Below are 27,058 nucleotides of genomic sequence, written 5' to 3' on the forward strand. Positions count from 1 at the left end.
TGCTTTGTGTACTCACTGCTTTACAGTTGATCTTACCACTCCGCAAGCCTGTGAAAGCCAAACTGGTAGGTCAAAAGAGGAGTAGCTGTTGACACTGGCAGCTAGGAACATGTAAAGAGAAAGATAAACAGAGGGAAATCAGAGACTGGATAAAGTAGATCTCCAAAGATAAAGTTTAGTTAAAGATAATGAGCTGGCCTTGTTTGAAAAGACAGCTGCAAAATAACCCAGTAGCTCCATGTGCTGGGGTTAAAGTTGACCTAGAATATACGTTTCATTGCTTTTCATAAATAAATAGTCAAGGGAAGATTTGGCAAAAAGCAACATTGCCCCCCACCCCTCTTCAGCAAAGTGTTTGATGTTAACAAGTTCTTTGGGTGTTTACTTTGTCCTCTGCGCTTGCTGGTGGAGCGGCTCTCCTGCCCTTGAACTGAGTGAGAATTCAAATAAACCAAGATGCTTTCTGCGTAGCCGGTCTATTCTGCCATCTGTGTCTTACCAAAACAGCCCCGGCTGTCGTTGGGGAACCAGCCTGGTCTGCAGGATTACCGGATCTTCTGAACAGCTGAAATAAATTTGCCGGATCAGATAAAACTGCCCAGGAACGGGAGCAGAACTTGACAGCATTTCTTTCAGCCTTCTCAAGCTGTCATAAGCCTGGAGTGCAGTGTGTGGGAAGAAGTAGCAGTAAGCAAATAGCTCTATAAAATCTAGAGTGATTCTTTTATTATAATTGGAGTCTTTTCCTGATGCTTATTTTGCATATATATTTTACAGTGATGTTCCAATGATAAATACTGTTATTTTTAAATAAGCCATGGGAATAATTTTGCTGTTGATATTTGGATCCGCCTTCTTAGAAAGCAAATGGCTCTGTAAGCACTCAATAAACTGGGACTTAGTTCTATCAAGCATATGTATTGTTCCACTTGTTTCTGCACACTGCCAGTAAAACTCCTAGTTATTGTATGTGTGTTAGATTCATGTTTATATACATGTCTGATATATGAGATGTTTAAAATATATGTTGAGTGTTATCAGCAGTGAAATTGAATGGCCGGGCTGATAAATGAAGTAACTGTGCTAAATGAACTCAAATCTTATTCATCATAATATTATGCAAGGCAAATAGAAAATTCAAGTGAACGACAGCTGCAGGTTATTTTTTTTTTTTCTTTGAGAAGAGAGTGTTTGATGGAGACTCTTGAGTGTCAGAAACACTGTTTCTGAGGCTCACCTTGTGCAAGTTAGGTTGCTGGTTTGGTGACTTTGTATTTTGCTGATTTCATGATTCAGTTTGTATTTTTTGGTGATGAAAGTGAGGTCTTATATAGCCGAATGGTCAGGTGTGATACGGCCAAGGAAAGAACTGTCCTCTTGTAGAAGCAGCTGTGTAGATAAAAGCATACATAACGGATGCCCCAGAAGTATATATGAGAAAGCAGTATTGATTTGGGAATATAAATGAGAGCCAAAGTTAACATTGGTGATTTTTTTTTTAGTAGACATTCACCATCCTTTGACTGTAAAGCACACTAGAACGGGCAAGCAGATGACATGTCTCAGTAAGCAGGCTTAGAGCAATTACAAGCAGTAGCTGCATCGCAGCATGTAGATTCATAAAAACTTGTAAAACAAGTGTAGCTTGGTGATAGATGGTCAAATGATTATTGTTTGCAAACAATATTATCTCCAATAGATAAGCTGTTTACTTTGGACTTCAATTCTTCTGGTTGGAAGGGCTAATTTGTCAAGGCAGTATGGTTCAGCACAGATGCCTCATACCCCAGCTGTGGAAAAAATCTTAAGAATAGGACTTGGAAACATAGTTAAGTTCAACTTCGAACTCATTTTTACAGATGGTTTCTATATTGCAAAGAATATTGGCTGTTTCCTGGTTGCGCTTTTTTTTTAAACCCCAAACACTTTGTTGCAAGAGAGTTAAAAGACTAACTCCTGAAACTTACAGTAGACATCTGTTTGTTTGTTTTGTAGCTGTTTTGGTGCCTCATCTTAGTCTGGAGCTTGGTGCTTTCAACTTCTGTAATCTGGCGCTATGCATCCAGATCCTGGACGTTTACAGGCACTGCTCTTCATCGCTGCCACAGGTCTCATCTCTGCCACGAGTTCAGGTAAGGCCTTCCCGCGTGAGCCAAGATGACTTGCTCAGAGGTTTTGGAGGTTTACCCCGTACTTTTGAATGAACAACGATTTGGAGGGTGTTTCAAAGTGGTCAACTTTAATGCATGTTATCGATAATCTGCTTTTAAGGAAGCATGGATAGCACTTAAACTCAGTCTTAAGATGAAAATAAGACTTTACTTTTGAAAACCTGGCTCAAAACAAGTGCTTGAATGTGGAAGACTCTGTTACGTAGGTTTGTTCTTTGGGATCTCCGTGGACTTAGCTGGATGCCGATTTTGCTGCGTACAGTGCATCTTGTGATCCCATGGGGTTGGGAGGGGTTTGAAATTTGCAGGGCGTAAGGAGAATCAGATCTTTGAAACATGAACGCTGATGCGTGGCTGCAGTTGGAACAGTTCTTGCGTTAAAAAAAGAAGCGGGATGGTTTTAATTGACACATATGCTCTGTGTAGTCAGCTTGTCTTAACGTAACCACACAAAAAAGAAGCTTTTACTACTTTTAGCACTTCATAGCCAATCCTTATAAGCAAATGGGATAAATTTTATTTTTCAAGCAGTCATAGGAGATAAATTCCAGCTGCAGGGTCACTGCTACCAATTTTGACTTTTACGCTGAGCACAAAGTGTTGGTGTCATAAGCAAGGGCAGGGGTGAAGATGAAAGTAACAGTGCAATTTCATAGCAATTGGTGGCTAGCAAACTGAAAAGGTCATTGCTTTTCTCTTATCCCTGGAAATTCAAACTGAACTAATAGGAAAAACAGTTTTATAATTAAAAGCTAAAAATGGACATCTGGAGTCCTGTGAAATGCTTGGATACCATTTTTATGGATTTCATCTTTTTTGTTAAGTGAAGCCACACTTTAATTTCCAGTTTTATTTTATGTTTATGCAGATAGTTTATGGTTCTGTTAAAAATGCACAGTTTCTCATCTGAAACTCATAAATAGAGCTTGGATGGACTGACTTGAGAAGAAAAGCATGAGCTGAGGGCCCCACCTACAAGATGACTGTCTCTTATTTGGATGTCATTTAATATCATCTTGACCCATACTATCTGGAATTCCTTAGCTCATTTATAAACTAGGAATTTTTTTCCCCTGCCACTGTGTTTATTTTAATTTTTTTTCTCCCATATTTCTAACCAAATAGGAATTACCAGTGTTAACTGTCTTTTGCTTGCTCCCTTTGTACAAAATCTTCAGCAGAGAATTCCATAGAAAACAAATGGTAATAATTCCCAGTGTTTCATTGGCCAGGATAGGAAAAAGTTTCCTCCAACAAGCAGGAATTTTCTTCTGGCAAATAAATAGATTCTCATAACCAAGTTTTGTGGAACTCAACCTTTTATTTATTAGCAGCTTTTCCTGTTTCTGTTCATCTTTACTCAGTAAAGATAATGGATGCCCAATTCATCATTCTTGTCCTGATGAAGTCCATGTATTTGGAATTAACAAGAGCCTTTGCTGTTCATCCAGCTTTTTTTTATCCTGCTATTTTTAATTAGTTCTGCAGACTCAGAGACGGTTCTGCATAAATACCTGGCAGGCTGCTACCATTTCTAAAATTTTACAAGTCACGTCCGGGCCCGCTTCATATGGGACAGATCAGCTACAGCTGCATATTCCTGTACTCCATCTATTCAGGTGGCGGGTGCTGTTTCACTCTGAATCAATCCAGTGGGATTGCAGTTTTTGCTGGCCCTAGAAAGCTTGATGTCTTCACCTTGTATACACTTGGGGAAGTATCTCACCCTTCCTGTACACTGAACCTACGTTTGTTTAATTGCTGTTACCTTCTTCATGGGGTTTGAATCTTGAAGTTTTCCCTGGTGTTTGAGAGAGAGAGCACGAATCTGTTGCGAGTTCCTCTTGCAGAGGAAAAGGTGATGCCTGCTAGAGTATCGCTAGGAACTTGGAGTTGAGAGACCCTTTATTTGTCCGTGTTTGATCTGAATAGTCTGTTAGCAATATTTAACCTTCTGATGAAAGAAGTTTGCCGGGTCTGTGAACAGTGGCAGGAGCCTTGGGAGAGAGCATTGCTATAATACAGATCACGGTCAGTCTTTCATACCAGTCAGTGCATCATCAACCTTATCACTTGTGTTCATGCAAAATGCTGTTCACTAACTGAATATATATATTTTTTCTTTTAGATTTAACTCCCCGTTTTATTTCTGAGCCCTTGTCTACTGTCCAGAAGTCTGGTGGACCTGTACAACTCCGGTGTTCTGCCGAGCCCTCCACGGCTCACCTTTCTTGGCTGTTTAACGGGGAGCCTCTGGACAGCAAGGTGGGAGAAGTGGAAATCCAGTCAGGATCTCTGACAATCGTCTCCCTCAGCCTGTCAACATCTGGTCGCTATCAGTGCATTGCTAACAGCAGCGTGGGTGCTGTTCTGAGCAGGCCTGCAATGGTATCGATGGGCAGTAAGTTAATTTTTCTTTCTGTTCCTCACTCCTTGCAAATTATATAGATCTCAACTGGTTTGTATAGTTTGTTTTTCTTTGACTTTTAGAAAACACCTAGTTTCAAGGTGGGTTTTTTTTTCCCCTCAGCCAGTACTTAGTATATGATTGATTATACACTTTTCACCATTTTTTTTTTTCCCCTGTGTCCTCCGAGACCTGTCAGGTGATGCAGCCCTGGAACAGATTCCCCAGAGAGTTTCTGGATCCCCATCCTTGGAGGCTTTTAAAGACTCAACTAGACAAAACCACACCTCATTGATTTAGTGGTGGTGGTAGCCTCATTTTGAGCTGAAGGACCTCAAGAGTCCTCTCCAGCAAATACAAATATTATTCAGTGAAATAACATTCATTTCAATGAATTGACCTCAAAAGTGCAAGGCTCCCAAAAGCTGCTCTTCAAAATGATCTTGAAAGAGCAACTGAGCTGCCATGCCATTGCAGAAGCGTGCTTGAGAGTTGATTAGAAGAGAAATGACTGGTAATTGTTGCCTGGAAAATAAGTGGGAGCTGCAAATTTTCCTTTTCACTTATTTCATTTCATTTGGTCAAAACTATCTAGATGTTCTTCAGGTAGGGACAGTCTTCTGTCCTTTTAGGTACAATTTCCCTTTTCTCGGTGGCACTGGTTCTTCTGATCAGTCTTTGCCTTAGTGCTTAGATCAGTTACTGTAAAGTATTTGATCTTAAAGGAGTTTAGAAGAGGAAGGGCAATGTTTTCCACATGGAAAGGACAATGTGGTGCTGAGAATGGGAATATAATATTCCTCCGTGAGCATGATTTGTCTGCTTGGGATCGCGGTGCTGTCTGAATCAGGCCTTTGTCAAGCAGGATTTGAGTGATTTCTCTGTAAGGGTACCTCATCTATGGAGCATGTCCAAAATCCTCCTGGGAGGAAAATTTCTTATAAGTGAGAGAAGTAAGTGTTTTGGTAAAGTACTGACCCATAGCAAGACCCTCTCAAGAGAGCTATAAGGGTGGGTAACATAGAAAAACTTCACAACCTAGAAGATGCTTTGAACATGAAGGGAGTAGAAGAGCAGCTTTCACACTTCTCTCCTCCTTTTGAGATTTTAGTAGAAAATGAGAAGGTGCTGTTAGCTGTTGAAGCTCCCTGCTTGCCTCATTGCTCATGGCAATGAGTGGGAGGCGCTGCTGTACTCAGTGTTGTGTTAATTATAATCACAGAAAGACAGTTTAATGTTTCTTATGGACAGGCTTCCTGCTGTTAGTGTAAATTGTCTTCTGTAGTGCCTTCAGAGCCCATGAGTATTACTGCAGTCTTTCAGATATCTCTGCTTGCTTTTCCTGGAGCAGTTGAAGGAACATAGTGACTGTTTTTTCTTTCCTCACTATTCCCATGTAAAAGCTGGCCCTTCCTGTAGTAAGGAAGCGTATGTACACAGGAGGGTTTATGTTGTTACGGACTACAGAAAAGGCCATGCCTATCGATATGAATGTCCAAATGCTGCACCAGAGAAGATAATCAGGTTGAAACCAGCTATGTTTTAAACACAAATACTGAGCTTACTGCCCTTCCTCTTTCCCAAGCCGTGGCTGCTCTTAATTACCAATTCTTTTCTAGGTTTAGCTAATTTTGATACGTCAGTGAAACCTGCCATTACAGCAGAGGAAGGAGGTACAGCTTTCATTGGATGCAAGGTGCCGGAAAGCAACCCTAAAGCACAGGTTCGCTTTCAAGTGCGGGGAAAATGGCTGGAGCAATCAACAGGTGAGATGTTTTATGCCCCTGGTCAGCAACATAAATATCCAACAAAAGCTTGCCTGGATTTTTTTCTTAGAACTTAAAGAAAAAAAACCTCCAGAAACTTGCAGAACTTCCTGTGCAAATCACTTTATCTAAAGCTACCTTTGTAAATTAATATCCTTTGCATGGCAGCATGATTTCTTTGTGATCCTACATTTAGAATAGATTGATACATCTGAGAAGTGATGTAAAAAATTTTTTTTTAAAAAAAGAAGCCTTATTTTGAAACCAAGTTAAATATAATAATCTTTTTTCCTTCCCCACTTGTTTAGACAACTACCTAATTCTTCCATCTGGAAACCTGCAGATTTTGAATGTATCTTTAGAAGACAAAGGATCCTATAAATGTGCAGTGTACAACCCAGTTACTCACGATCTCAGAATAGAACTCACTGGACGTAGGCTCATAGTCACACGTGAGTATTTGGTTCAGCTTTCCAGAATAAATACATCTCAAACCAAATAAATATCATCCCTAGGATTTTTAGCATGGGCATATCAGCCTAAATATCCACTGGTCTCAAATACCATGTTATGTAAAATCTGTCCTGCATTATTTACCCGTTCAATTCTTATTTCCCCTTACTGTAGAGGAGCAGCGCGGCTGCTTCTCAAATCCCAAGAGGACAGAGCACATAGCCCTTGAAGGGGGGATACTGCTAATACTCTAGTCACCAAACTGATTTCAGAGCAAGACTTCTGGAAGAAAGCATTACAGCATCATGCTTAGTCACAAATATAAGTAGCCGTGTTTGAAAGATATGGCAAACCTCAGGACTGGAGGATGGGATGGGAGAATGCGGTTTAAAAGAGTAGTTAGTGATAAGCCTTGTCTCCTTTCTTCCAGGCTCTTCCTCAGGTGGCTTCCACATACTTCACCCCCTGGCACCACAGAGCCTGGCAGTGCCCCAGCACAGCTCTCTGATGCTAGAATGTGTCGTCAGTGGGTTGCCTCCAGCCTCTGTCCGCTGGGTTAAAGATGGCCGGAATGCACTGAGAAAAGGCAGGTGGAAACTGCTGCACTCCCATCTGGTGACGGACAGGCTTGAGGCATCGGACTCTGGGAATTACTCCTGCGTGGTGGGAAATGAATTTGGAGTAATGAAATACGTTAACTATTCGCTTACTATACTTGGTAAGAAATAAAAGAAATTTTCATGTCCAGGCAATGAATGTTTTGGTTGTATACTTGCTGGTTTTGGCATCTGATTACAAATAGCCTAACATTCTTTCTCAACCTAAAAAGAACCTATTAAACCTATTAAAATAAAGAATAAAGATATGTTCATAATGATCATATCTCATCATCTCTCCCAAGTTAAAATCCATAACTATTTATTTCTTCAAATCCTTCGCAGTCTGAAATAATTAAACAGTAAAGGACAACAAACTCCAAGGGAAGAACTGATCTATTTATTTTTCTGCGGAGTGCCAAGCGTATATGGGATACAGTGTCAATAATGTACCAGGGATCAGATGTTTCTCTTCTGAGGTTATATATAAGCAAAAAGCTGGCAAGGGGAGGTGATGTGTTTGGATGAGGGCAAAAAACAAAAGCAAAAGAAATATACTTGGCCTCTTCTGTGTGGCTGCAAGTTGTTCCTAATCTCCCCTTTCCTTTGTAGCAGATTTTCCTGTTTGAGGTTTTTGCCTCCATGACTGTTTTTGTTTGGTTTTTGAAATGTATACATTAGAGTAATTAAAAAAACATGTTGACACACAATACACCTTTTATTATGGGATGTCACTAAAGAATTATTTTGAAAATACAGGTGTTTTATTTACAGTATTAATGCAAATGTGACTTTGGAATAGAAGGGAGAGACCATTAAAATAAGCAAGTGTGTGGGAAACACAGCTTTAGGCTGCGTAGAACTAGAAGTACGCAGTGCTTGCTTGGTATTTGTACACAATAAGTTTGTGTAACGTTTCATAGTATTTTTTTCAGGACTTAGGCTAAGATCAACATACAGCGGTTTATGTAAAATTATTTCCCTTTATAGAACCTGCCTCAATCTCTAAGGGACTACAAGATGAAACCGTGGCCGCTGGAGCGACTGTGCATTTCTGGTGCGACGTCCGCGGAAGCCCTGCTCCGACCCTTGCCTGGCTCCACAATGCAGCTCCCCTCCGTCTGTCTCCACGACATCTGCCAACAGGAAACCGTCTGCGGATCCGGGGTGTCACCCAAGACGACTCCGGCTTGTACCAGTGTGTAGCAAACAATGGGGTTGGATTTGTGCAGTCCACTGGGAGACTTCGTGTCCAGCTGGGTAGGAGCACTTGCAGCCCTCAAGAACACAAATTAAGCATTTGTACTTCAAGCTTTAATCTGGTTTTTTTTCCTTAGATTATGTATCGATTTGCTTTTGACCACTGTTTGTAGCAAACCTTACAAAGAAGGTGCTTTCGGTTGAGTATTAAGAGATGTAGGTATTTCTGAGGTGGCGTGGTTACCTGATACTTAAAACCTAGATTACCAGCTGCAATTAAATCAGCTTATGATTGAATTTGACACGGTTTATTTTTAAATAGAATCAGGGTCGTGTTGTGCTGGATGAACTGGTATTCTTAGCAGTATTGGCCAACAAGTAATTGTGCCTGTTCCATATACTTAAGTTTACAAAATGATCATCAGATTTGGGGTTAATGCACACTTCCCCTGTATCAGATCAGCAGGTACCAGTAGTCTTTCTGATCACTTTCCAGTCTTAAGATACTTTCTGATACCCGGAGAACTTGATTTCTGCTAGTACAAGGATGTTGGCAAGACTGTTGCTGTTCCTGTTCTCTCCCTGTCATGTGTAGTTGAAGTTTTTGATCTTCTCTGTAGCCATTAAGATTGATCTGAGCTGCGCAGAGGCTGGCTGAGCAGATGTTTTGCGACCTTCTTGTCTGCAGAGTAGACTAAGCCAGTTGCCTGCACTGTGTTCCTCACCGACAGTCAAGTCTTGGTTACTTAGAAAATTTGAAGTGTGGTTTGAGTGCAGTTTTCTATCAGCCTTCTCTAAGCACAAGTCTCAGCTGAACTCCAGTCTGGAGAGGCTGTCTAGAGAAGAAATAACTGTTAAAATGGCTAAAAAGAAGCGTGCGTGACTTTTTAAATTGCATTGACTCACTTTGGCATTAACCATCATACTTCTTAACCAAATTCGTTCTTTGGGTTTCCCTGCCCCCAACCCCACCCAGGCAAAGGCTCTAGGTCAGTTATAGTCTCTCCACCAGCCAGCATCACTGTGATAGATGGTGGGGACACGACGCTGTCTTGCAATGCCACTGGCCTACCTGTTCCTGTGATCCATTGGTATGACAGCAGAGGACTTATGACCAGCCACCCTTCCCACGTGCTTCATTCAAAACCACAGAAACCTCCTCAAGCAATGCTGGGCAGCGCCGTTGCGGAGCCCACCTACTTCTCCATGTCTCAAGTGGGCTCAAGCTCCTTGCACATTAGGAACGTGATGCCTGAGCATGCCGGGCAGTACACATACAAAGCCATCAGCGAGCATGGCTCCATGGTGTCAAAAGCCTTACTTAGAGTTGGTAAGCTTGAAGCACAAAATTGCACGGTCAACTCCTTGATTTAGGTGAGAAATGCCTCAAAATAAGGAACTAACGGCAGATAGGTACTGTGGGTATCCTGGGGAGACAAAGCAGAGGAGTCTAAGATGTCTTCGTGGACCAGTTCCTCCCTTCCACCTTAGGCAAAGTAGAAATGGCTGTGTGTATTGCGTGGACTTAGTTTTATCACAGATAAGAATCCTATCCAAGGGTGGGGTGTTTTTTTAATTTCTTGAATTTGCTACTAGGAAAAGGCAGTCCTTATACTAAAGGCAATATGGGAAAGAGATATTTCCTTTCTTCACATTGGAATATTGTGTGACATCAGTAACAGGTTTAAGCTCCCCCGAGTTCCCTTCACAAGAACTAAGATCCAGATTTTTAGTTACATGAAGTGACTTAATTTTCCTCAGCTCTTTCAGCATCTTGCCTTAGTAAATTTAGCTGAATGCCAGCAGGATTTAAGGCCAGTGGAATTTAGTAAGTGGCCCCATATTTAAAGTTCTTCATTACCACCAGTTAGAGTTTAAAACTCATGTAAATAATTTGAAAAGATGCTTAAAGGTTCACTTAGAGGAAGAAAGAAAGAAGAAACCTCAAGAAAGTGATCCCGAAGTGTAGTTTTATAAGTAAATTGTTGTTGGACTTTGAGTGGAAACACAAAACCAAATATCATCACAGAATTCAGTCTGTGTCAAACAGAAAAATCCCACTGCTTTGCCTCAGAATTTTATGGCAGTAAGTTCAATTTTAATGTTTTGTTTATTAACTTTTATCGGTTTCTAATATGTTGTACTAGCTGCTGATTATGGTGCAGAGGGTGGTTAAGGCATTTGGTTTTGATATAAAAGTCCTTAAGTAGTTTCTGGGAGCTGTTAGGGTTTTAGAACAGTTCCCAACTGTGCCAAAAGACATGCTCAAACGTTTAGATGTTTTAATGAACAATTCGTGCCAGGTAACACTTCTGAAGCACCTGAATGACTTAGGCTGTGATTCCAGTGCATTTCTTTGGTAGTGGGATCAACTTAAGCAGCTCTCAGCCTCAGCAGCTTGTTCCCGTCATTTACCTTGTGCAAGCACACAGTAAGAGAGCTTATTTGGCTGAAAAATGTATCTTTTTTTTTTTTTCCTTTCTGCTGGATCTGTTCCACGACATGATTCATTGCATGGTCTTACAAGCGGGCAGGGCAACTTAAGCTACCATCATAGTGAGAAACCACCAAAATGTAAAGTGATAGCCTTAGGATCGTATACCCGTGGCGCTTATTTTAAGTCTTTTTTAGACAGTCGTGGTGTTTGCCTGCATGGCAGTAGCTTCCCAGAGCTACTAAACACAGGGTTAATTCTCCAAAATAACTTCATCTAATGGAAATGAAGGAGAAAAACACACTCCAGGAAGTCTGAGTTAGCAGGTTAGTGTAAAACAGAAGAGTAGGATTCATTGTAGGTAGGTAAGGGGATACAGCAGAGAGCAGGCTGAAGCTGTCTTTTATAGAAGCCGAGCACCTCTGAGAAGTCTTTAGGTGATTTGAAAGACTTGCCAGGCGTGGGTGACTTCAGTGATCTGCAGTGTTCAGATTTTCAGAGTGCTTTCCCAGCCTGTGCTAAGGTACTTAGAGAGCTCGTAAGGAGGGAGGATCCTCCGGTTGTTGAAGAAGTGGGGAAGCAATGCCTGGGAATACAATCTGTTTGCACAGCAGAGACAAAATACAAAGCTTGCTCTGCTGCTATGCAAACCCAGGGCATGCCAGTGGGTTGAAATCTGCTTGCATTTGCACCCCTGTTTCAGGAAGGGTCTAGAAGAACTAGAAAAGGTGCTGTGAAATGCAACAGGCAGGTTCGTAGTGGTGTGGAATAGTTTCTGTGGGAGGAGAGGCTGAAATGGTGAGGGCTCTTTACCTTCAAAATGCGGCCACCGAAGGGGAGACATGATAGCGAGCTGTAAAATTCTGGGTATTATGGAGAATGCGAGTAAAAACTATGAATATGTTCTTTTAACGCCCAAATTTGGGACGTTTGGTCCTTCTCTGGTGGTTGTCATCAGAGGCAGGATTTTGGGTGCGTACAGCCTTTGGTCTGACCCAGCTCGGTGCTGCTCATGGTTCACAGTGGGGCTGGGAAGCCGAGGAAGAAGAGTAAGTCTCAATGGCTACAGGGAAAGGGATGGCACTAAGAGCAACAGCCGAAAAAAGTTGCATAATGACACAGCCGCAAAGTCTGATGTGCTGGTTTATATGGGTAGTAATTATGCCAGAAACTTAGAAAAAGAGCTTAGATCCGAATTGCTTAATGGAATTTGTTACCAAAGGGTTGTTTTCCAAAGCAAAAATACAAGCTACTTGTCAGTTGTTGACGACTCCCCTCTCGCAGCAATAAACACAGCAATGACTGCAGGTCTCCTGTCACCAGCCTAAACCACAACTAATTCTCCACATGCAAGAGTCCGTTTCCCCCATGCCAGCAGGCATCAAACCCTGCTGTGCCCACCCACAAGTCCTCCGAGTCCACCACGATGCAGTGGGCCTTCTGCCTCCTCGAGCGAATACGGCATTTGTTTCCAATATTAACATGCAGTGGTGCATCCCTTTCCCACTGCTTTGCTGACAGTAGTAGATACCCTTTCACTTGGAGATTGTTCTGGGGGCGTCTGACATTTTTAAGCAAACTCCATCTGGCTTTGGGGACGTCCTCTCCACGTTGTTCCCTTCTTCAGTCTCCAAACTTTGTGGCATTGCTAAATAAATAGGAAGAAACAAACAAGGAATGCTTGCTGAGAGTGTGTCTTCAATTTGAAAAGAGAACTTTCCTTCCCTTCCCAGCTTTTTAAAAAGTGGCCAAAAATAGCAGCCACGCTTGCTGCTGGTATTTTAATGGAGGTTTGGAGGAATCTGAGTCAGCCAGGCTAACACTGCCTAGGCTTTACATTACCAAGGAATTTGTTTGTTTTGTAAACTAAGTTCCCTTCATTCCCTTCCCCTTCCAGACCCCAGCATGTAACATAAACCTACACAAATCTGAAAGGACGGACAGGGCTAAGAACATCTGGCAGTCCCGGCACTGCAGCGTGCAACCTTGAGGAGCTGCGCTGGTTCCCAAACGTTCTCGTTTTAAGCACTGACGTTTACTTGTCCTGGATAATCTCAGTTGTCCAACCTGCCACCCCTTTCCTGCCTGGAATGCTGACAAGCCCTGCATCGGCCAAACAGTGCTTTTTTTTGTCTTGCAGCCTCTTTCAAACTACTGATATTATATGTATTTTTTTATATATATAATATATACACACACACACACATATATATATCTTTTTTTTTTTCATACCAGGCAAAGTAAATAGGATGGAGGAGGCTGGAGCAGGATTTCTAGAAATGTGTTGGTATTAAATTGCATGTTAGATCTGTAAACTGAGTTTATTCTCAGCATAAATTTTCAAATGAAGTAGTTGAGTCGTGCAACTTTCAAAGCTGATCGAAATTACAGCTAAAACCTCAGAAACTGAGGTAGGAGAATGTCCTCTTGTGTGCATGCCAGTTCAGGCCATGAAAAGTTCCTTGTACAACTGTGATTAATTTAAAATTACTCCATTTGTGTCACAAGTGTAGCTTTTTTTTTTCTTTTAACATGCATTGCCACTACTTCATTTATTGGAGGTACTAGTCAAACTGTGCCTGCAGATGTTGCGTTTCAGGTTTTCTGTCTTTGCTACTGTGGAAAAAGAAAAAAACAAAACCCAAACAAACCAAAAAACACTGTTCTTCCCTGAAAAAATAGCCAGTGTGCAAGGGCGCAGCTTGGCACCGGGCTCAGGTCTGCGCGGGCATCTCTTGAACTGGCTTTTTGCAGCAGGGCCTGATTAGAAATGATGCTCTTAAATGATGTAGTGTCCCCTCTGCATGGGGCAAATGTATGTCATCTTGAAGATGTAACCAGACTCCTCCCTTTACAGTTCCTTTAGAAACTGGCATGAAAGCAGAAGAAATGGCTCCTGTGGAGGTTGCCCAGAGTGATGAAAACAATGTTGATTTTGGTGCAGAAACAGTGTTTTCAAGCTCGCCTCCAACAAAGTTGCGTTTGGATGCAGCTGCGACGGAAAAAGCCTCAAGTGCCGCCACTCCCCCCGAAGCCCCCATCATCCTCAGCCCCCCGCAGACGCTGAAGCCGGACGTGTACAACCTGGTGTGGCGTTCAGGGAGGGATGGGGGCTTGCCCATCAATGCCTATTTTGTGAAATACCGCAAGGTAACGTTTCTCTGTAGTGTTGAAGCGGTGCGCCGCAGCAGATACGTTTCATTGTTTTAGGTTTCTCAAGGAACCAGTAATTGTTGCAGTGCTGGCGTTAACAAGAATGTGGTGTCAGGCCAGAGAGAATATAGAATACAGTTGAACCACAATGTTACTGTGGCCACACATGCAGCTCATTTTAGGGGCAACTGAAGTTGGTCACAAGTACACTGTTCTATCTAGTTCTAAGTGAGATTTATTCAGCAGAGCTGAGGCTTTTATTTCTTTTACAGTATCGTTACAGTCTATGGGGAGTGGGGTTCCAAGGCATTATTGTACGCAGCTTCAGTGATGTTAAAAACGCATTGGTGTGAGCAAGCTTGAATCTGGTGGGTACACCTGAGATCAGAAGGGAAGCTGAGTATCAGCCTATGTCAAAGAGTTTGCTACTCTGTCCCAAAGAGACTCTATTAAACTGGAGTTACCAAATACGAAGGTGAGCTAAAATTTCCTAAGCAGATACCTATCGTGTCCTTAAAAATGGTGTGTCAACAGTTAGCTCTTCTGATTAAAATCAGAACCAAGCAATGCCTGTGCCCGTTCTCCTAAGCAAACAGTTTTCTGTATGGCGAAGCTGTTTGGTTTATTTTTCATAAGCTTTTTAATCCTCTACATCCTGATCTTGTCTTAGCCTGAAGGGAACGCTTAGATTTTTGACCTGTTAGTTCCTGAAAACCTAGTGCCAAAGTCTGTTGATGTAATTTCTCATCCAGAGGTGGTTGGTTCACATAAGCACTGAAAGCTTTGAATACTTCTTTGACCTTTTTGGTGCTTACTGTTCACTCATAACAATCCTTTCCACATTAAACGTGCTCACTCATGCGTTTCTCGGTAGGGAGTTTACCATGGTTTTTTAGGGTGGTGTTCTCTTTGTGTCATTAAATTATTTTATTGATTTCCCTCTTTTAAAGAGAAAAAAAAAAAGTTGGGGGAATAAAAGCCTTGGAAGAGTGGTCGCTTCAGAAGAAAATACTTGAACAAAGACCTCTGGCATAACCTTTGATAATCCATGGTATTTAGATCTGCCTTCCATGTTTTATTAAAGTCTTATATTGTTTAGCAGTTTATTTTTGGTAGATTTTCTGTCTTTTCCTTTGGGATTTTGGGTAATGTTTTCCTGCAAAGGTCAAGCATTAAGAGACTGCCCTGAATCTCTTTCCTTTCTTAAATGGAGCTGGTGATTTCACTGTTAAATTAAAAAGTGTTTTTTAAAAAAAAAAAAAAAGAAACATGCGTTAATAAAAAACAAATCTTTGGTCTCCCTGCTGACTTTATTTTTTTCCCCAGCCTCAAGAATTAACTAGGACATACTTTTTGTTGCCCGTTTTACCCAATAAATATTTTAAAATGCTTAAGTACAGGAAAAGCTGGGATAGTTGAGGAAACATATCCTTCTCATTAGGGTGTTGGGTCGAGCCCTTTAATGTCACACATGCTGCCAGCTAAAGGCTGATTGAAGTCTTTAAAATCATTTGGTCTCTTGCTAATGTTGGCCACAAGTGAAAATGAGCTTTTTTTTTTTTCCAAAAACAAGTGCACGTGTGTGTATGGAGAGGGAAAGTAAGTTTATCGAAGGAGCACTGTGAAGGTAATTGCAAAAGTGCTGATTTGTGGCAGAAGCACTTGGAGACAAACCATAGGTAGATGTAGGAGAACGTAAGGAGTTCTGGCGAGTCGCAGAGGTTCTTTGGATGCTTGGGTCTGAAAGTGATGAGGGATTTGAGTATTATGTTGGGTTCTGTGCAATTCACTGCTGATGTTGAGCTCGCTCTCCCTGTCCTGTGCAGCTGGATGACAGCGTCAGTGCATTGGGAAGCTGGCACACGGTGCGTGTCCCTGGCAGCGAGAACGAGCTGCGGCTCACTGAGCTGGAGCCGTCCAGCCTGTATGAAGTTTTAATGGTGGCAAGGAGTGCTGCTGGTGAAGGCCAGCCTGCTATGCTGACATTTCGCACCAGCAAAGGTAGGTGCAGCACAATGTTCCCTGTGTCCTAGGCTTTCGAGAGGACATTTATTTAAATTACATCAACTGTATGTTGTCTGCTAAGCCGTATATGAAATGTTCTGCAATTTAGTTGCTAAAGAGCAGCCTCTAATAGCTAAAATAGCTGTAGGGCAAACTTTCCTGAGCATTACCAAGGCTATTAAAGCCTTGATAATATTTTTGGGGTGATTATTAACATATATACTGTAAGGTTCCTCTTGCTTAAAAGAGCTCAGTCAGGGAGCAGCCTGTCCTTGTTCAGGTTTTTCCGAGTATCACAAAAGAAACTCTCTGCACCATCAAGTTTTCATATATCAACAAAACTGCTTCTGGTCTGCTTTGCAGACACCTCAGTGAAAATCTCTCAGCTGACTGGAAGCCAGCTGTTTTGATAGTTGCGTGCAGACAGCAACAAGCAAAAGAGCATTTCTAATCAAAGCAAAATTTTCTTTCAAGCTTGGACGCTGGTGGCTCTACTCTTAAGCATGCAAACAATCAGATGTTTTTCATACTAATGTACAAGACCCGGCTAGCTTAAAATTTTATTAAGAATGTAATGTTTTCGTGAAATCTGTGAATTCATGATAAACACATACTGCCACAGGCCAAAAGTCCACTCAGCCCAGCATCCTGGGTCCAGCTATGGCCAAATGCAGATTCCATAGCATTTTTATTGAACCTCTTTCTCTAGGCATGGATTTCAGTGTGCAATTTTCACTACCTGTTGTGATTTCATGATGAGAGAGGGCTTTGAAACCCAGGCAGGAGCCGGTGGCATCACCACAAAGTGCAGTATTGCTGATGTTAGTACTGCAGACAAATGGTCACTTATCCACAGCGCAAGAGTCCCTGAGCTGATAGGGGAAGTGTCCTCTCTTGCTCCCCTGAAGAAACTCCCTAATTGCTATCCTGACTGTTTAGCTTGTGATTTGGAGCCAGGGCTTTAGTCCCCTGCACTGTAGCAAGTGATCTTGTGGAGTGAGCATGTTGTGAGAGGCAATGAACAGCTTTTTCTTATCCAATCCCTAAGCTGATGTACTGTATATCAAATGTTTCTTAGAAAGAACATCATCCTCGAAAAACACTCAGGCACCGTCTCCACCAGTAGGCATTCCTAAACATCCCATTGTTCACGAAGGGACAAATAATTTTGGTGTTGTCCTTCCTGAGCTGTCTCGACACAGCGGAGGTAGGTGTATGGGTGTAATCCCATGTGCTAAAAGTTGTGTTGCAAACAGATGCATCTAAGTTAACTTGTGTTTATTACTACTCTAGGTGCTTGTACTACGTATTCTATTTCCTGTTTATTCCCTAGGTTTCTTTGATAAAGGTATTTTTCCTCATTTGTGGGACTTCTGTGAATGAGGTCAGATATCTGCCCGATTTTCTGTTCTTCTGTATGTTTCCAGAGTAAAAGGTTGTAGTTTGAGATTTTGGGATTACCTGAGAGGTTACCTTATTCCAGACGGTGAATTAGCATTTTAAGTACCTTCCTTGATACCTTGGGTTTCCACAGCAACGTTAAGTCACCGAGTAGTAGTGCATTTCTTACAGACTTTGGCATCTGTGGTGGGGTATTGGAAGCTATGAACTTAGCAAATGCATGCCCTGATCTAGTGAACATTTAATATTTCCAAGGATGCTGCATGTGTGGCTCTCAAAAAATAAGATTTTCATGTATAACCCACGTTCTTGCTGCTTATTCTTAAACCTTTGGTTTCTTTTTGCTAAATACTCTGGTTTTCTCTTCTCTTCCGCTGCGAAAGATGCAGAGGAAGAAGGGAAATGGCTGTGTCAGAGTTTTAAGTTCTCAAGGTGGATTATATCCATTCTGAATGTTTTCCTGTGGCTTCCCAGAGATGGGCTTATTTCTGATGGCAAGAAGATACAACCACTTCCCAATAGGTGTGGTGATTTTTTTTTTTTTTTTTTTTTTTTTAGCCTGGTTTCCAGTGAAAACAGTATGTTTACAGTCCTTTTTGTCACCACCCCGGCCTTTGAACTCATTGTCCTAATTCAGGCAAATTTACTCAAGGGCTGAGAACTCAAAGGTGACTTGGTAGCTAAAATTTTAGGTAAAACCAATGGTGAGTGGAGAGGTTTAATAATCCAGGTGAGGAGCTGAGCATGGCATGTTTGTGACAGTGCTAAATATCAGAAGAGCCACACAAGGGGACACCTTACGTGCGCCCGGCTGCAAATGCTCAGCCTGCTTCATGCCCCAAAGCTGCTGGCTTGCTGTTCCTTGCTCAGTTCCTCCTCTCATCAGTGACCCGCTCCGTGTTAATGAATACAAGGTAGCTTAGTAAAGCCTTACAGCTCTCATTGATTGTCAGAATGGTTATCCCCAGATTTACTAACACCACCTCTTTCCGTTCTCTCTGTTCCACTGCTGTCTGTAACGTCAAGTGAGTTTAGTAAGTATATAATTTGTTGCATGCTTTGTTTGCTCTTCATTCTCATTTCTCCGGCAATACAGCGCTTGTTAGTGTGGATGGGTTGAAGTCTCATTGAGTCTGGGGGAATTTGAGGGTTTTGAAGATGATAACCAAATTTTTCCTGTTCACTTAGTGTGTGTTTCCATTTCCATGTAGAGATGGGCTGGGGTAGTGCAACAGCATATCTTTTTTGATTATTATGTTGGTACAGTTATTGATTCCTCTGTTTTCTGTTCTTCAAGCATCTTTTCCAGAAGAGTAAGGGGAGTAGTTATTAGGGGAGGATTTAAGATTCTCCTTGTTAATACATGAAGTCTAATTTTATCATCGGCAACTAGTTTAATCAGTTGCTACAGAAAATGAAGTTCCAGCTGACTCTAATCCTCTTGTAATTGAATTTCTCATTTCAGTTCCAGAAGCTCCTGACCGACCCACGATCTCCACAGCATCAGAATCATCTGTCTACGTCACGTGGATACCACGAGCAAACGGTGGCTCCCCCATTACTGCCTTTAAAGTGGAATATAAACGCCTGGGTCGAAACAGCGACTGGCTAATTGCAGCTGATAACATTTCTCCTTCCAAGCTGTCTGTGGAAGTTCGTAACTTGGAACCAGGTATTAAAAAACGATCTTTCCTTCACTTCAGCTGTTGTTGCTGTTCTCTTTGCTTAGATGACTATGCTCCTGCTGAGAGAATACTGCAGCTCTTGGGTTGTTTCATTTTAACTTCTGCTTGGTTTATCCTGTTTCTGGTTGGTTAGGGCTTTTTTGTGCGTGTGGACTAGGAGCTCATTACATGAATTCAAGTTGATTTCTGGCTTTCCAAGTGGAAAAAAACCCCACCATAATTTAATACTTGTTCATGTGGAGAGGAGGGTTGTGTCTTATTGCTATTTTTAATTTAATTGTCCTTCTAGTAAGCACTCAGAATGCAAAAAGAGAAAAATGCATTAATGGAAAAATGTCTGTCCTGATTTTTCCCAGTGTCCAGCCCTGAAAGCTCAGGGAAAGAGTGCAAGAGCAGGGAGAATGGATAGTGATAGCTATCCTTTGAAGCATCGTCTCAGTGCCCACCAGTTTGCAGTTTAGGGACTTCCTGAGCTGATCTCCATCTCTGTGTGTAATAGCCTTTGAATTTTTCTTGAGTGAATTTCCCTAATCACTTTTAGAAGCTGTTTATATTTCTAATGTCCACATTAGTCTGTGACGATGAGTCCTGTGTTTTTTCTGATTGGATGTTGTGCAAGAAGTACTTGCTAATCTGTTTAGTCTCTCCTTGAATCCTGTTTCTAGTGCTTGTTTTGCTACAACATCTTCTTTCTTTCACTTTTTCCCTTAAAAGGAGAAATGTATAGATTCCGTGTGATTGCAGTGAACAATTACGGGGAGAGCCCACGCAGTGCAGCATCTCGCCCTTACCAAGTAGCCGGATTTACCAGCCGGTTTTCCAACCGCCCTATCACAGGACCTCACATTGCATATACCGAAGCCATCAGTGACACTCAGATCATGTTAAAATGGACGGTAGGTATAATTGTCTCCTGTTCTTCTCACAGTTGCAGGCCAATTTTTACTGCTGTGGCTCTTAAAAGTCAAGGATTAAAAGCTGACTGCAGAGTAGTGAGTGGCGGTTTCCCCTGCCCCTGAGGCTCAAGAGATGATCTTGTTCGTAGAAGAGGGCTAAGATGCTTCATGCTTGTATGGTAGAGTTGGGTAACTTAATGGGCCATATGCTTCTCAAGCCCTTTGCTCCCCGTTTCCAAACCCTTTTTCCTCCTCCGAGACAGCCCTGTTGGTTGTTTGCTGCCTTTTGCACTGTCTCCCAGCCTCCCTCCACCTCACTCTCCCCTTCCAGCTCCCTGGGGATGCCACACACCACCTCCTCGGGTTACACCAGATGTGAGCCCAACTGGCAGCTCCAGTGAAAGGCTGCAGCCGCCTTAGTCCACCTGCTTTGGCACAGACATATCAAGAGGCACCAGTGGGCTTAACTCTGTCCAAACCCCTCTTCATGCCATGAGTTGCGAGCGAGTTGGCTTCGTTTGCAATTCCTGCTGCTTTTGTCAATCCAGGCTGTGATGACTGGAAGCGGGCACAGTGTTTAAAACCCGCTGTCTTTCCTCGCATCTAGTAGAGGTTTCATGTTAGAGAAACATTTTCCTTTCCCCTGTTACCTCGTCTTTTGTAAACAAGTACTTTAAAGTCCTTATTGAAACCCACAGAAATTCTTTGCTCTTGTTTTGAAATCTAACCCCCTGGTATACTTTAGAGGATTTAATGTGTAGAGTTCCCAGTGTTAGTTTGCTCTGCTAGCTCAGCCTTAAGAGATGTTAAGGATAATAAACTTAAAATAACTTCTAGTTCCTCAGGAGGCTGCATAACTTAAAGTATTCCTGAGCTGAATTTCAGAGTGACCTTAACTCTCTCTGAAGTAAAAATGGTCTTAACTTCTCCATTTCCATTAATCACGCAAATTTTCAGGCAGTTCGTGGTCAAACACTAACTGGCGGTTTGGAAAGTGATGTGAGAGAAAAGCGTCAGCCCCAGCTCAGTCTCTTGTCCCCATGCTACCCTGCTTTTTTCAAGTGGTCTGAGGAGTTCAACGGCAGAGAGCTCTCCTGCAGCCCTGTGAGAACCTCTGGCATAGCGCTCATCTTAGCTGTGTCTGCACATCCACAGCGGTTGATAATCATCTTTTCTGTTGTAGCTTCTGTGCAAACCTCCCCCCACACCTTGCTTGCACAACCTTATTAAAAAAATAGGTATTTCAATTTGGCAAGATATTCAGTGGTGACAACTCAGCAGGACTCAATCAAAATTTTTCTTCTCTAATGCAGTCTTTTAAAATTCTCTTTTAGTATATTACATCAAGCAACAACAACACACCCATCCAAGGATTTTATATCTATTATCGGCCTACAGACAGCGACAATGATAGTGACTACAAGAGGGATATCGTGGAAGGTACGGTGCAGTGTACGGGTGCTTAATAACACTACTTATGGGGAAGAACATCATGTAGCCATGTTGGCTGTGTTTATATGAAATCTAAACTGCTTTTCCCAAACTAAGTCTTTACAATATATTTCACAGAAGTAGCTATCTCAACTACATAATGTCAAGTTCTGCCCACACATGAACTTGTTTCTTCCTTCTGAAGCCTCTTCTACATGGAAACTTGAGAACTAAATACTGCTTTTAAGTTTGTCTTGTTATACTGCTGCAAATCCTTAATGTAGGTCTATTTAAGCTGATTTAGCTTGAAGTAGTTGAGTAAAGAGAAAGCAGCATAAATGAGATTTAACCCAGGGTAAGTGCATCTGTGTTGCAGACTGTACTAATAACTAGCTGGCTCTTAAGATGATTAACTCCAGCATGGATTTTCTAAGCTAGGTAGTACCTTGCATGTAACTGCCCTTCTCTCCTCTTACCTTGCTTAATTGCTTATCCTGCTATAAGGAAGTTACTTTTAGCATCAAGTGCTGTGGTACACTGCAAATGCAGGTATGTTTGTGCTTCATTTTTGCCTTTTAATTGGGTTATTTTTTCCCCCTGTGCATATTAGATCATCATTTTCCTGGAAGAAGTTATTAGATAATGTCTATATTAGTCCAGAAGTGGAAAACCCTTTTAAAAATATTTTACTTAATGTCCTTATTGCTTGGGCTGAGTAAATGTAGTGATCTCATTCTGTCCCAATGACGTTAATTATTTCCCCCCCTCATTTATTTCAGTTACAAGAGGAATGGACCTTTATTTTGAAAATTTTCCCCTGCTAGACAATACTCCACATAGTACTTTGATGTGTGACATAAGCTTTTGCACACTCTAAAGCTATTAAAGATCCAGAGTTTCTGCTCAGAGGATTGCTTTAAAGAAGCTTATGCAGTCTGCACCTTCATCTGCAAATGTATTTTAGCCTTTGCTAGACAGAACTTGTGTGTTTATAGATCTTATACACTAAGCAGTTAGTTGTTTAAGTGGGCTCCACTGTGCTGTGAAATTAGCTTGTTTCTGATTTTTTTCCGAGAGAGTGTGTGTGTATTGAACTCTTTGTGGCAGTCTGAAACCATTAGCAGCTGCTCTGCTCTGCCAAAGCCTGGAACAGAAACTCATTCGATGGAAATATTTAAACTTCAGCTTTTCTTTACTGTGATCCCCTAAATTAGCTTTTCGGGGCGGGGGGAGCTATTTTCAATTAAAGTGTGATTGGAAGCATTTGATGTGAAGTATGTAGAGAAACATGTGACTTAAGGTATTTTTGCCATAAATCACTTGTTCTTCACTTTTTTCCCTCTGTTACCTTTGAATTAATCTGTCTGTTTTTTGACAGGGAATTTTATCTTGAAATGACTGCATGAGTTGTGGAAAAAGTGTTGTGATGCCTGTATTAGCTAAGTACTTGCCGTAGGCTTTCCTCACCATTTCCTGTTAAGTCTTGTCTTTTGAGACATTCAAAACTCTGCAGAAAACTTTTTTTTTTTCTTATAAATGCTGCTACAGGCAAAATCAGTTTTTATTTAAAGAAAAAAAACAAGCAAAAAGCTTGACTCGGACGGCTCCTCGGTATCTTTCAGCAGCTTTAAGCAAAAGCAAAGCAAAACCAGCCCTGTCCTGCATTGATGGTCTGAATTTGTCCTTTCGAGGGTCCTGGAGATTGAATTTTAAATGTAAATGCAGTCTGATGTCAGTTGTTTAAATGTTTTTCCTTGCTAATGGTGCACGAAGAGGACAGTTAAAGTGCCTGTACTGATTCCAGTTCCACTAATGGTTTGAAGCGGAAACCTAAAACCTGGTGTAGTAATTACTGAAAGGAATGTTTGGGGGTGGGGGTGACGGGGAAACCGAGTATGAATCTTGGGAAAACGTGCGATTTAAGGAGAGGCCAGTTCCAGCTTCAGCCAGGGCTTGTCTGCCCTCACTTAGGATGCCCGGCATGCAAGGGATGGAGCTCAGACCATGTGGTGTGTCCCCTCCCAAAACCCCTGAACTGAGATGGGGTCCTCCTGGGTACCCCCTGCCATTTTTTGACCTGGCAGGGCTATCCACACCTGGGCTTGGGTCCCGGAGAAGTTCGAACAGAGTCATGGTGACAGCCCCCGCCAGCCGAGCGGGCTTTATTTTTTTTATTAATGCTTAAATCAGTAGGTGGTATGACAGTTTCTTAGAAACAGTGGAAACAGTTCAAGGTGGTATTTTCCAAGAGGGATTAAGAGCGCTCAAACAGTTAATTAAACTCCCTAAAGGAAAAAAAAAAAAAAAAGGGGAAAAAAAAAAAAAAAAGGGTCGCTGTTTATTAAAATTTGTCACAAGCCCGTGAAAGTAAAAACTGAGAGTGATTTATATTGAAGTGTTCAGTACTTCAGGAGGGTGTCTAAATGAAATGCTGGCCGGGAGCCAGAGATGACAAAACCGTCCTATTAGAGAAGATTGCTTGGCTTGGGATCCGTCTCTGCAGGGGCAGGCAGCACAAGAGGCAGCCTCGCTGTCTAATTTTGTTTCCTAGTATGTTTAATAAAATGCACGTTCCATTATTTGCGGTTTTGGCTAAGTTGAGCAACACAGACGTATCCTTCCTGCGAAAAACAGGCGTCTTCACTTGGTACCTCGCATCTCTAGGGATCCTCCAGGACTGCAAAGTGAGAGAGGGTCTTACCACGGTGAAGTTTCTCCCCTCTCCCAAGTTTAATCTGTTTTCTCTGCCAGTTTTTCCTTGTTATTTGCCCTGCATATTGTAAATAGCTAGCGTAACCCATCCTAAAGCCATCCCTTCAGCAGTTTCATATTTAAGATGCACAGAACTGCTGTTGATTTTAAATGTACAGTTGCTGGAAACTTGGAAGTCTGTTTTTTGAGTTTAGCGACTTACGTTTTTTGCAGTGAAATGTTTTTTTTAAAAATCAGTTGAAAATAATGAAAAAACCCCCACCTTTATTCATCAAGAGGTTCTTCTAAGAATCTATTTCACAAGACAGTGCGAGTCTTATGACTTCAGATAAGTCCATAAATTGTTAATAAAGACTTTTGTGCTAACAGGAAAAGCTGCATTACCCCTGCATTTGGTAGAGAAAGATGCTGCGACATACTCGTACCTAATTCTTGCTCATGCGAGTAAATGAAATGCAGTTGATTTATTTTTGTCTCCTCCCATAGGTACGAAGCAATGGCACTTGATAAATCACCTGCAGCCAGAAACATCTTATGACATTAAAATGCAGTGCTATAATGAAGGCGGTGAAAGCGAGTACAGCAACGTGATGATCTGCGAAACCAAAGGTGAGTGCCGAAATAGTGCGTCTGCTCGCCTGTGGGACCACGTGAAGGTGGCATTTTGTGGCGTGAAATATCTGCTGTGTTGAATTTTTTTTGCAGTGCAAAAGTCAGCTGCAATGGAGACTGTAATTTTCTGGAATGTTTTGGAGGATTGTTTTGTCTTCCGAAGCTGGGATTGTTTTGAACATATGGAAACTGATACATTGCACTCCCGAGAAAGGCTCTTAGCAAAGCTCTGCAGATTTGCCTTGCTTAAGAGATAGTATTGTTGTTCTGGGTTGGGTTTTTTGGGGTTTTTTTTTGCTGTGCTGATAGCCTCTCCTTAGGAGACAACCGTGCTCTTGAAGATGACAGAATTGATTTGTACGTCTGTTTTATGTCTTCGGGGCTCTGTGACACGTTGTATAAGTGCAGACCACAGCAATTGATGGTTATGTTGGCTGCCTCCATCACTAATCCTGCATGCCTCTGGCACAAAGTTTGTACTGTTCTCTGGAAGCGTCAGATACGGCAGTCACATTTATTTTGCAAAGAATTCCTGTCTCCTTTAATCTCTAAAACCAAGTAAGGCTGTAAAGGGAAAATGCAGACAGTAAACTTCAAATGCAGTGCTGTGAAAAAATGTTTTTTAAAAAAGAAGAAAAGCCCTCCAGGAGCGGAAGCATCAAAATTTAGCGAAGTTAGTAGCGAAGCCTTTGAAAGAAGGGCTAAGAGCTGCAGGATTTCAGGCTGTGCGCACAGTTGGTCTTCTTCCTCCAAGGAATATAGCTTTCTTCCCTAATTTTAAAATCGGCAAGATGTAATCTGTCGTTCATACTGACTCTTCTTTAAAATGCACCTCCTCCAGGCTTGTGGGGGTGATCCAGCTTGTCTAACATATCTGCATGGAGGTGCTTGTGTCTCTCTGACCAGCTTCACTCCTAAGCCAGGCACCTCTTTTAGATTTTTTTAGTGTGAAATGAAATGAATCTGAGCTGCCATGTGCTGAAAACTAATGTAAATTTAATTGCTGGGTTAAACTAGCATCTCGTTTTCGGTGCTTTTCAGCTCTTAGCATCTTCAATAGTATGGTTTTGAAAACGGGCTTAGCAGGGTTCACATCAGATAAAAGTAGGTCATCTGGCAGTGGTTAGGCGATAGAAATGCATGTTGTGGTTTTTCCTGACCTCAGAAGTGGAATGATTTGCGCTCTTTCAAGCTGGGAGTTAGGGCTGTTCTAGCCATGCCTATGTTGAGTTGCTTGTTAAAGTTTCGAGTGACCTCAATGAGAGGGTTAGCAAGCTGGATAATAACCATTTTCCAAGGCAAATAGTTATTACCCAATAGTAGTTGGCCTTCTCGTTACAGGTTTTAATATTGACTTGGAAGCTATCTTTCTGAGGCATTAGGATTCTAACTCAGCAGTAATTATTTTCATTTCATAATGAAAAAACACATTTAGAAAGCACACCTGTACTTGTCTCTTATTTCATCCAGTGAAACGCATGCCAGGAGCATCCGAATATCCAGTGAAAGACCTGAGTACGCCACCGAATCCCCCCGACCGGGTTGGGGGAAGTGGAGCTGGGCCTTCAAACGGCCCCGTTCGGAGCAGTGACATGCTGTACTTGATCGTGGGCTGCGTCCTTGGGGTGATGGTCCTTATTCTCATCGTTTTCATTGCCATGTGCCTGTGGAAGAACCGTCAGCAAAACGCCATACAGAGTGAGTTATTTTTGGTTTCCTTTCATGATGAAAATATTATCAGAGTAAAATTAGTAACGTTCGTATTACATTTTATGAATAGGAAGCAGTTTCCTGTTATAAGCCAACTGGCATTTATTTAGAGACTTGTACTTTGTAGGTGTGCCATAGGTGAAGATGTGGGGTTTTTTTTAAGAGCAGCAACATCTCCATTTTTTTGCATTGATGCTTGCAACCCTGCTGCATTGCTGCACGGTTGTGCTGCCATTTCACCCAAAGAATGGTTTGTGAAATTCCTGGGCAAAGTTTCTTCAGCTTATGTTTAACTTTAAGCACCTGCATAGGTTTCTGCTGATTGCAGTGGAAGAACTTGTGTGTAATCACAAGTACTTGTTAAAATGTGGAGACTTAAACTCCACACCTCTCCCTCTCTTGTGTATATCTGGAAAGAAAAAGAACT

At 41.8% G+C, this 27,058-nt stretch overlaps 1 protein-coding gene across 4 annotated transcripts in view; it reads left to right on the top strand.

Annotated features, from left to right (window-relative positions):
* CDON (cell adhesion associated, oncogene regulated) overlaps positions 1-27,058 on the top strand; it is a 54,759-nt gene that overhangs the window by 18,008 nt on the left and 9,693 nt on the right. For 3 of the 4 annotated variants that reach the window (XM_069788257.1, XM_069788258.1, XM_069788259.1), the window contains exons 2-15: positions 1,996-2,132; positions 4,300-4,572; positions 6,198-6,344; positions 6,653-6,796; positions 7,228-7,515; positions 8,384-8,653; positions 13,885-14,177; positions 16,007-16,181; positions 17,263-17,391; positions 19,051-19,257; positions 19,985-20,166; positions 21,501-21,606; positions 24,796-24,918; positions 26,392-26,619. In XM_069788257.1, coding sequence (XP_069644358.1) covers positions 2,057-2,132; positions 4,300-4,572; positions 6,198-6,344; positions 6,653-6,796; positions 7,228-7,515; positions 8,384-8,653; positions 13,885-14,177; positions 16,007-16,181; positions 17,263-17,391; positions 19,051-19,257; positions 19,985-20,166; positions 21,501-21,606; positions 24,796-24,918; positions 26,392-26,619 — 2,641 coding nt within the window. In that variant the 5' untranslated portion in view covers positions 1,996-2,056. Of the gene's footprint in view, positions 1-1,995; positions 2,133-4,299; positions 4,573-6,197; positions 6,345-6,652; positions 6,797-7,227; positions 7,516-8,383; positions 8,654-9,569; positions 9,924-13,884; positions 14,178-16,006; positions 16,182-17,262; positions 17,392-19,050; positions 19,258-19,984; positions 20,167-21,500; positions 21,607-24,795; positions 24,919-26,391; positions 26,620-27,058 lie in introns of all 4 variants that reach the window. The other variant, XM_069788260.1, reaches the window with a different exon arrangement.

The sequence above is a fragment of the Haliaeetus albicilla genome, chromosome 7 (genome assembly GCF_947461875.1).
Source record: "Haliaeetus albicilla chromosome 7, bHalAlb1.1, whole genome shotgun sequence".
In the NCBI taxonomy this organism is placed as follows: Eukaryota; Metazoa; Chordata; class Aves; order Accipitriformes; family Accipitridae; genus Haliaeetus; species Haliaeetus albicilla.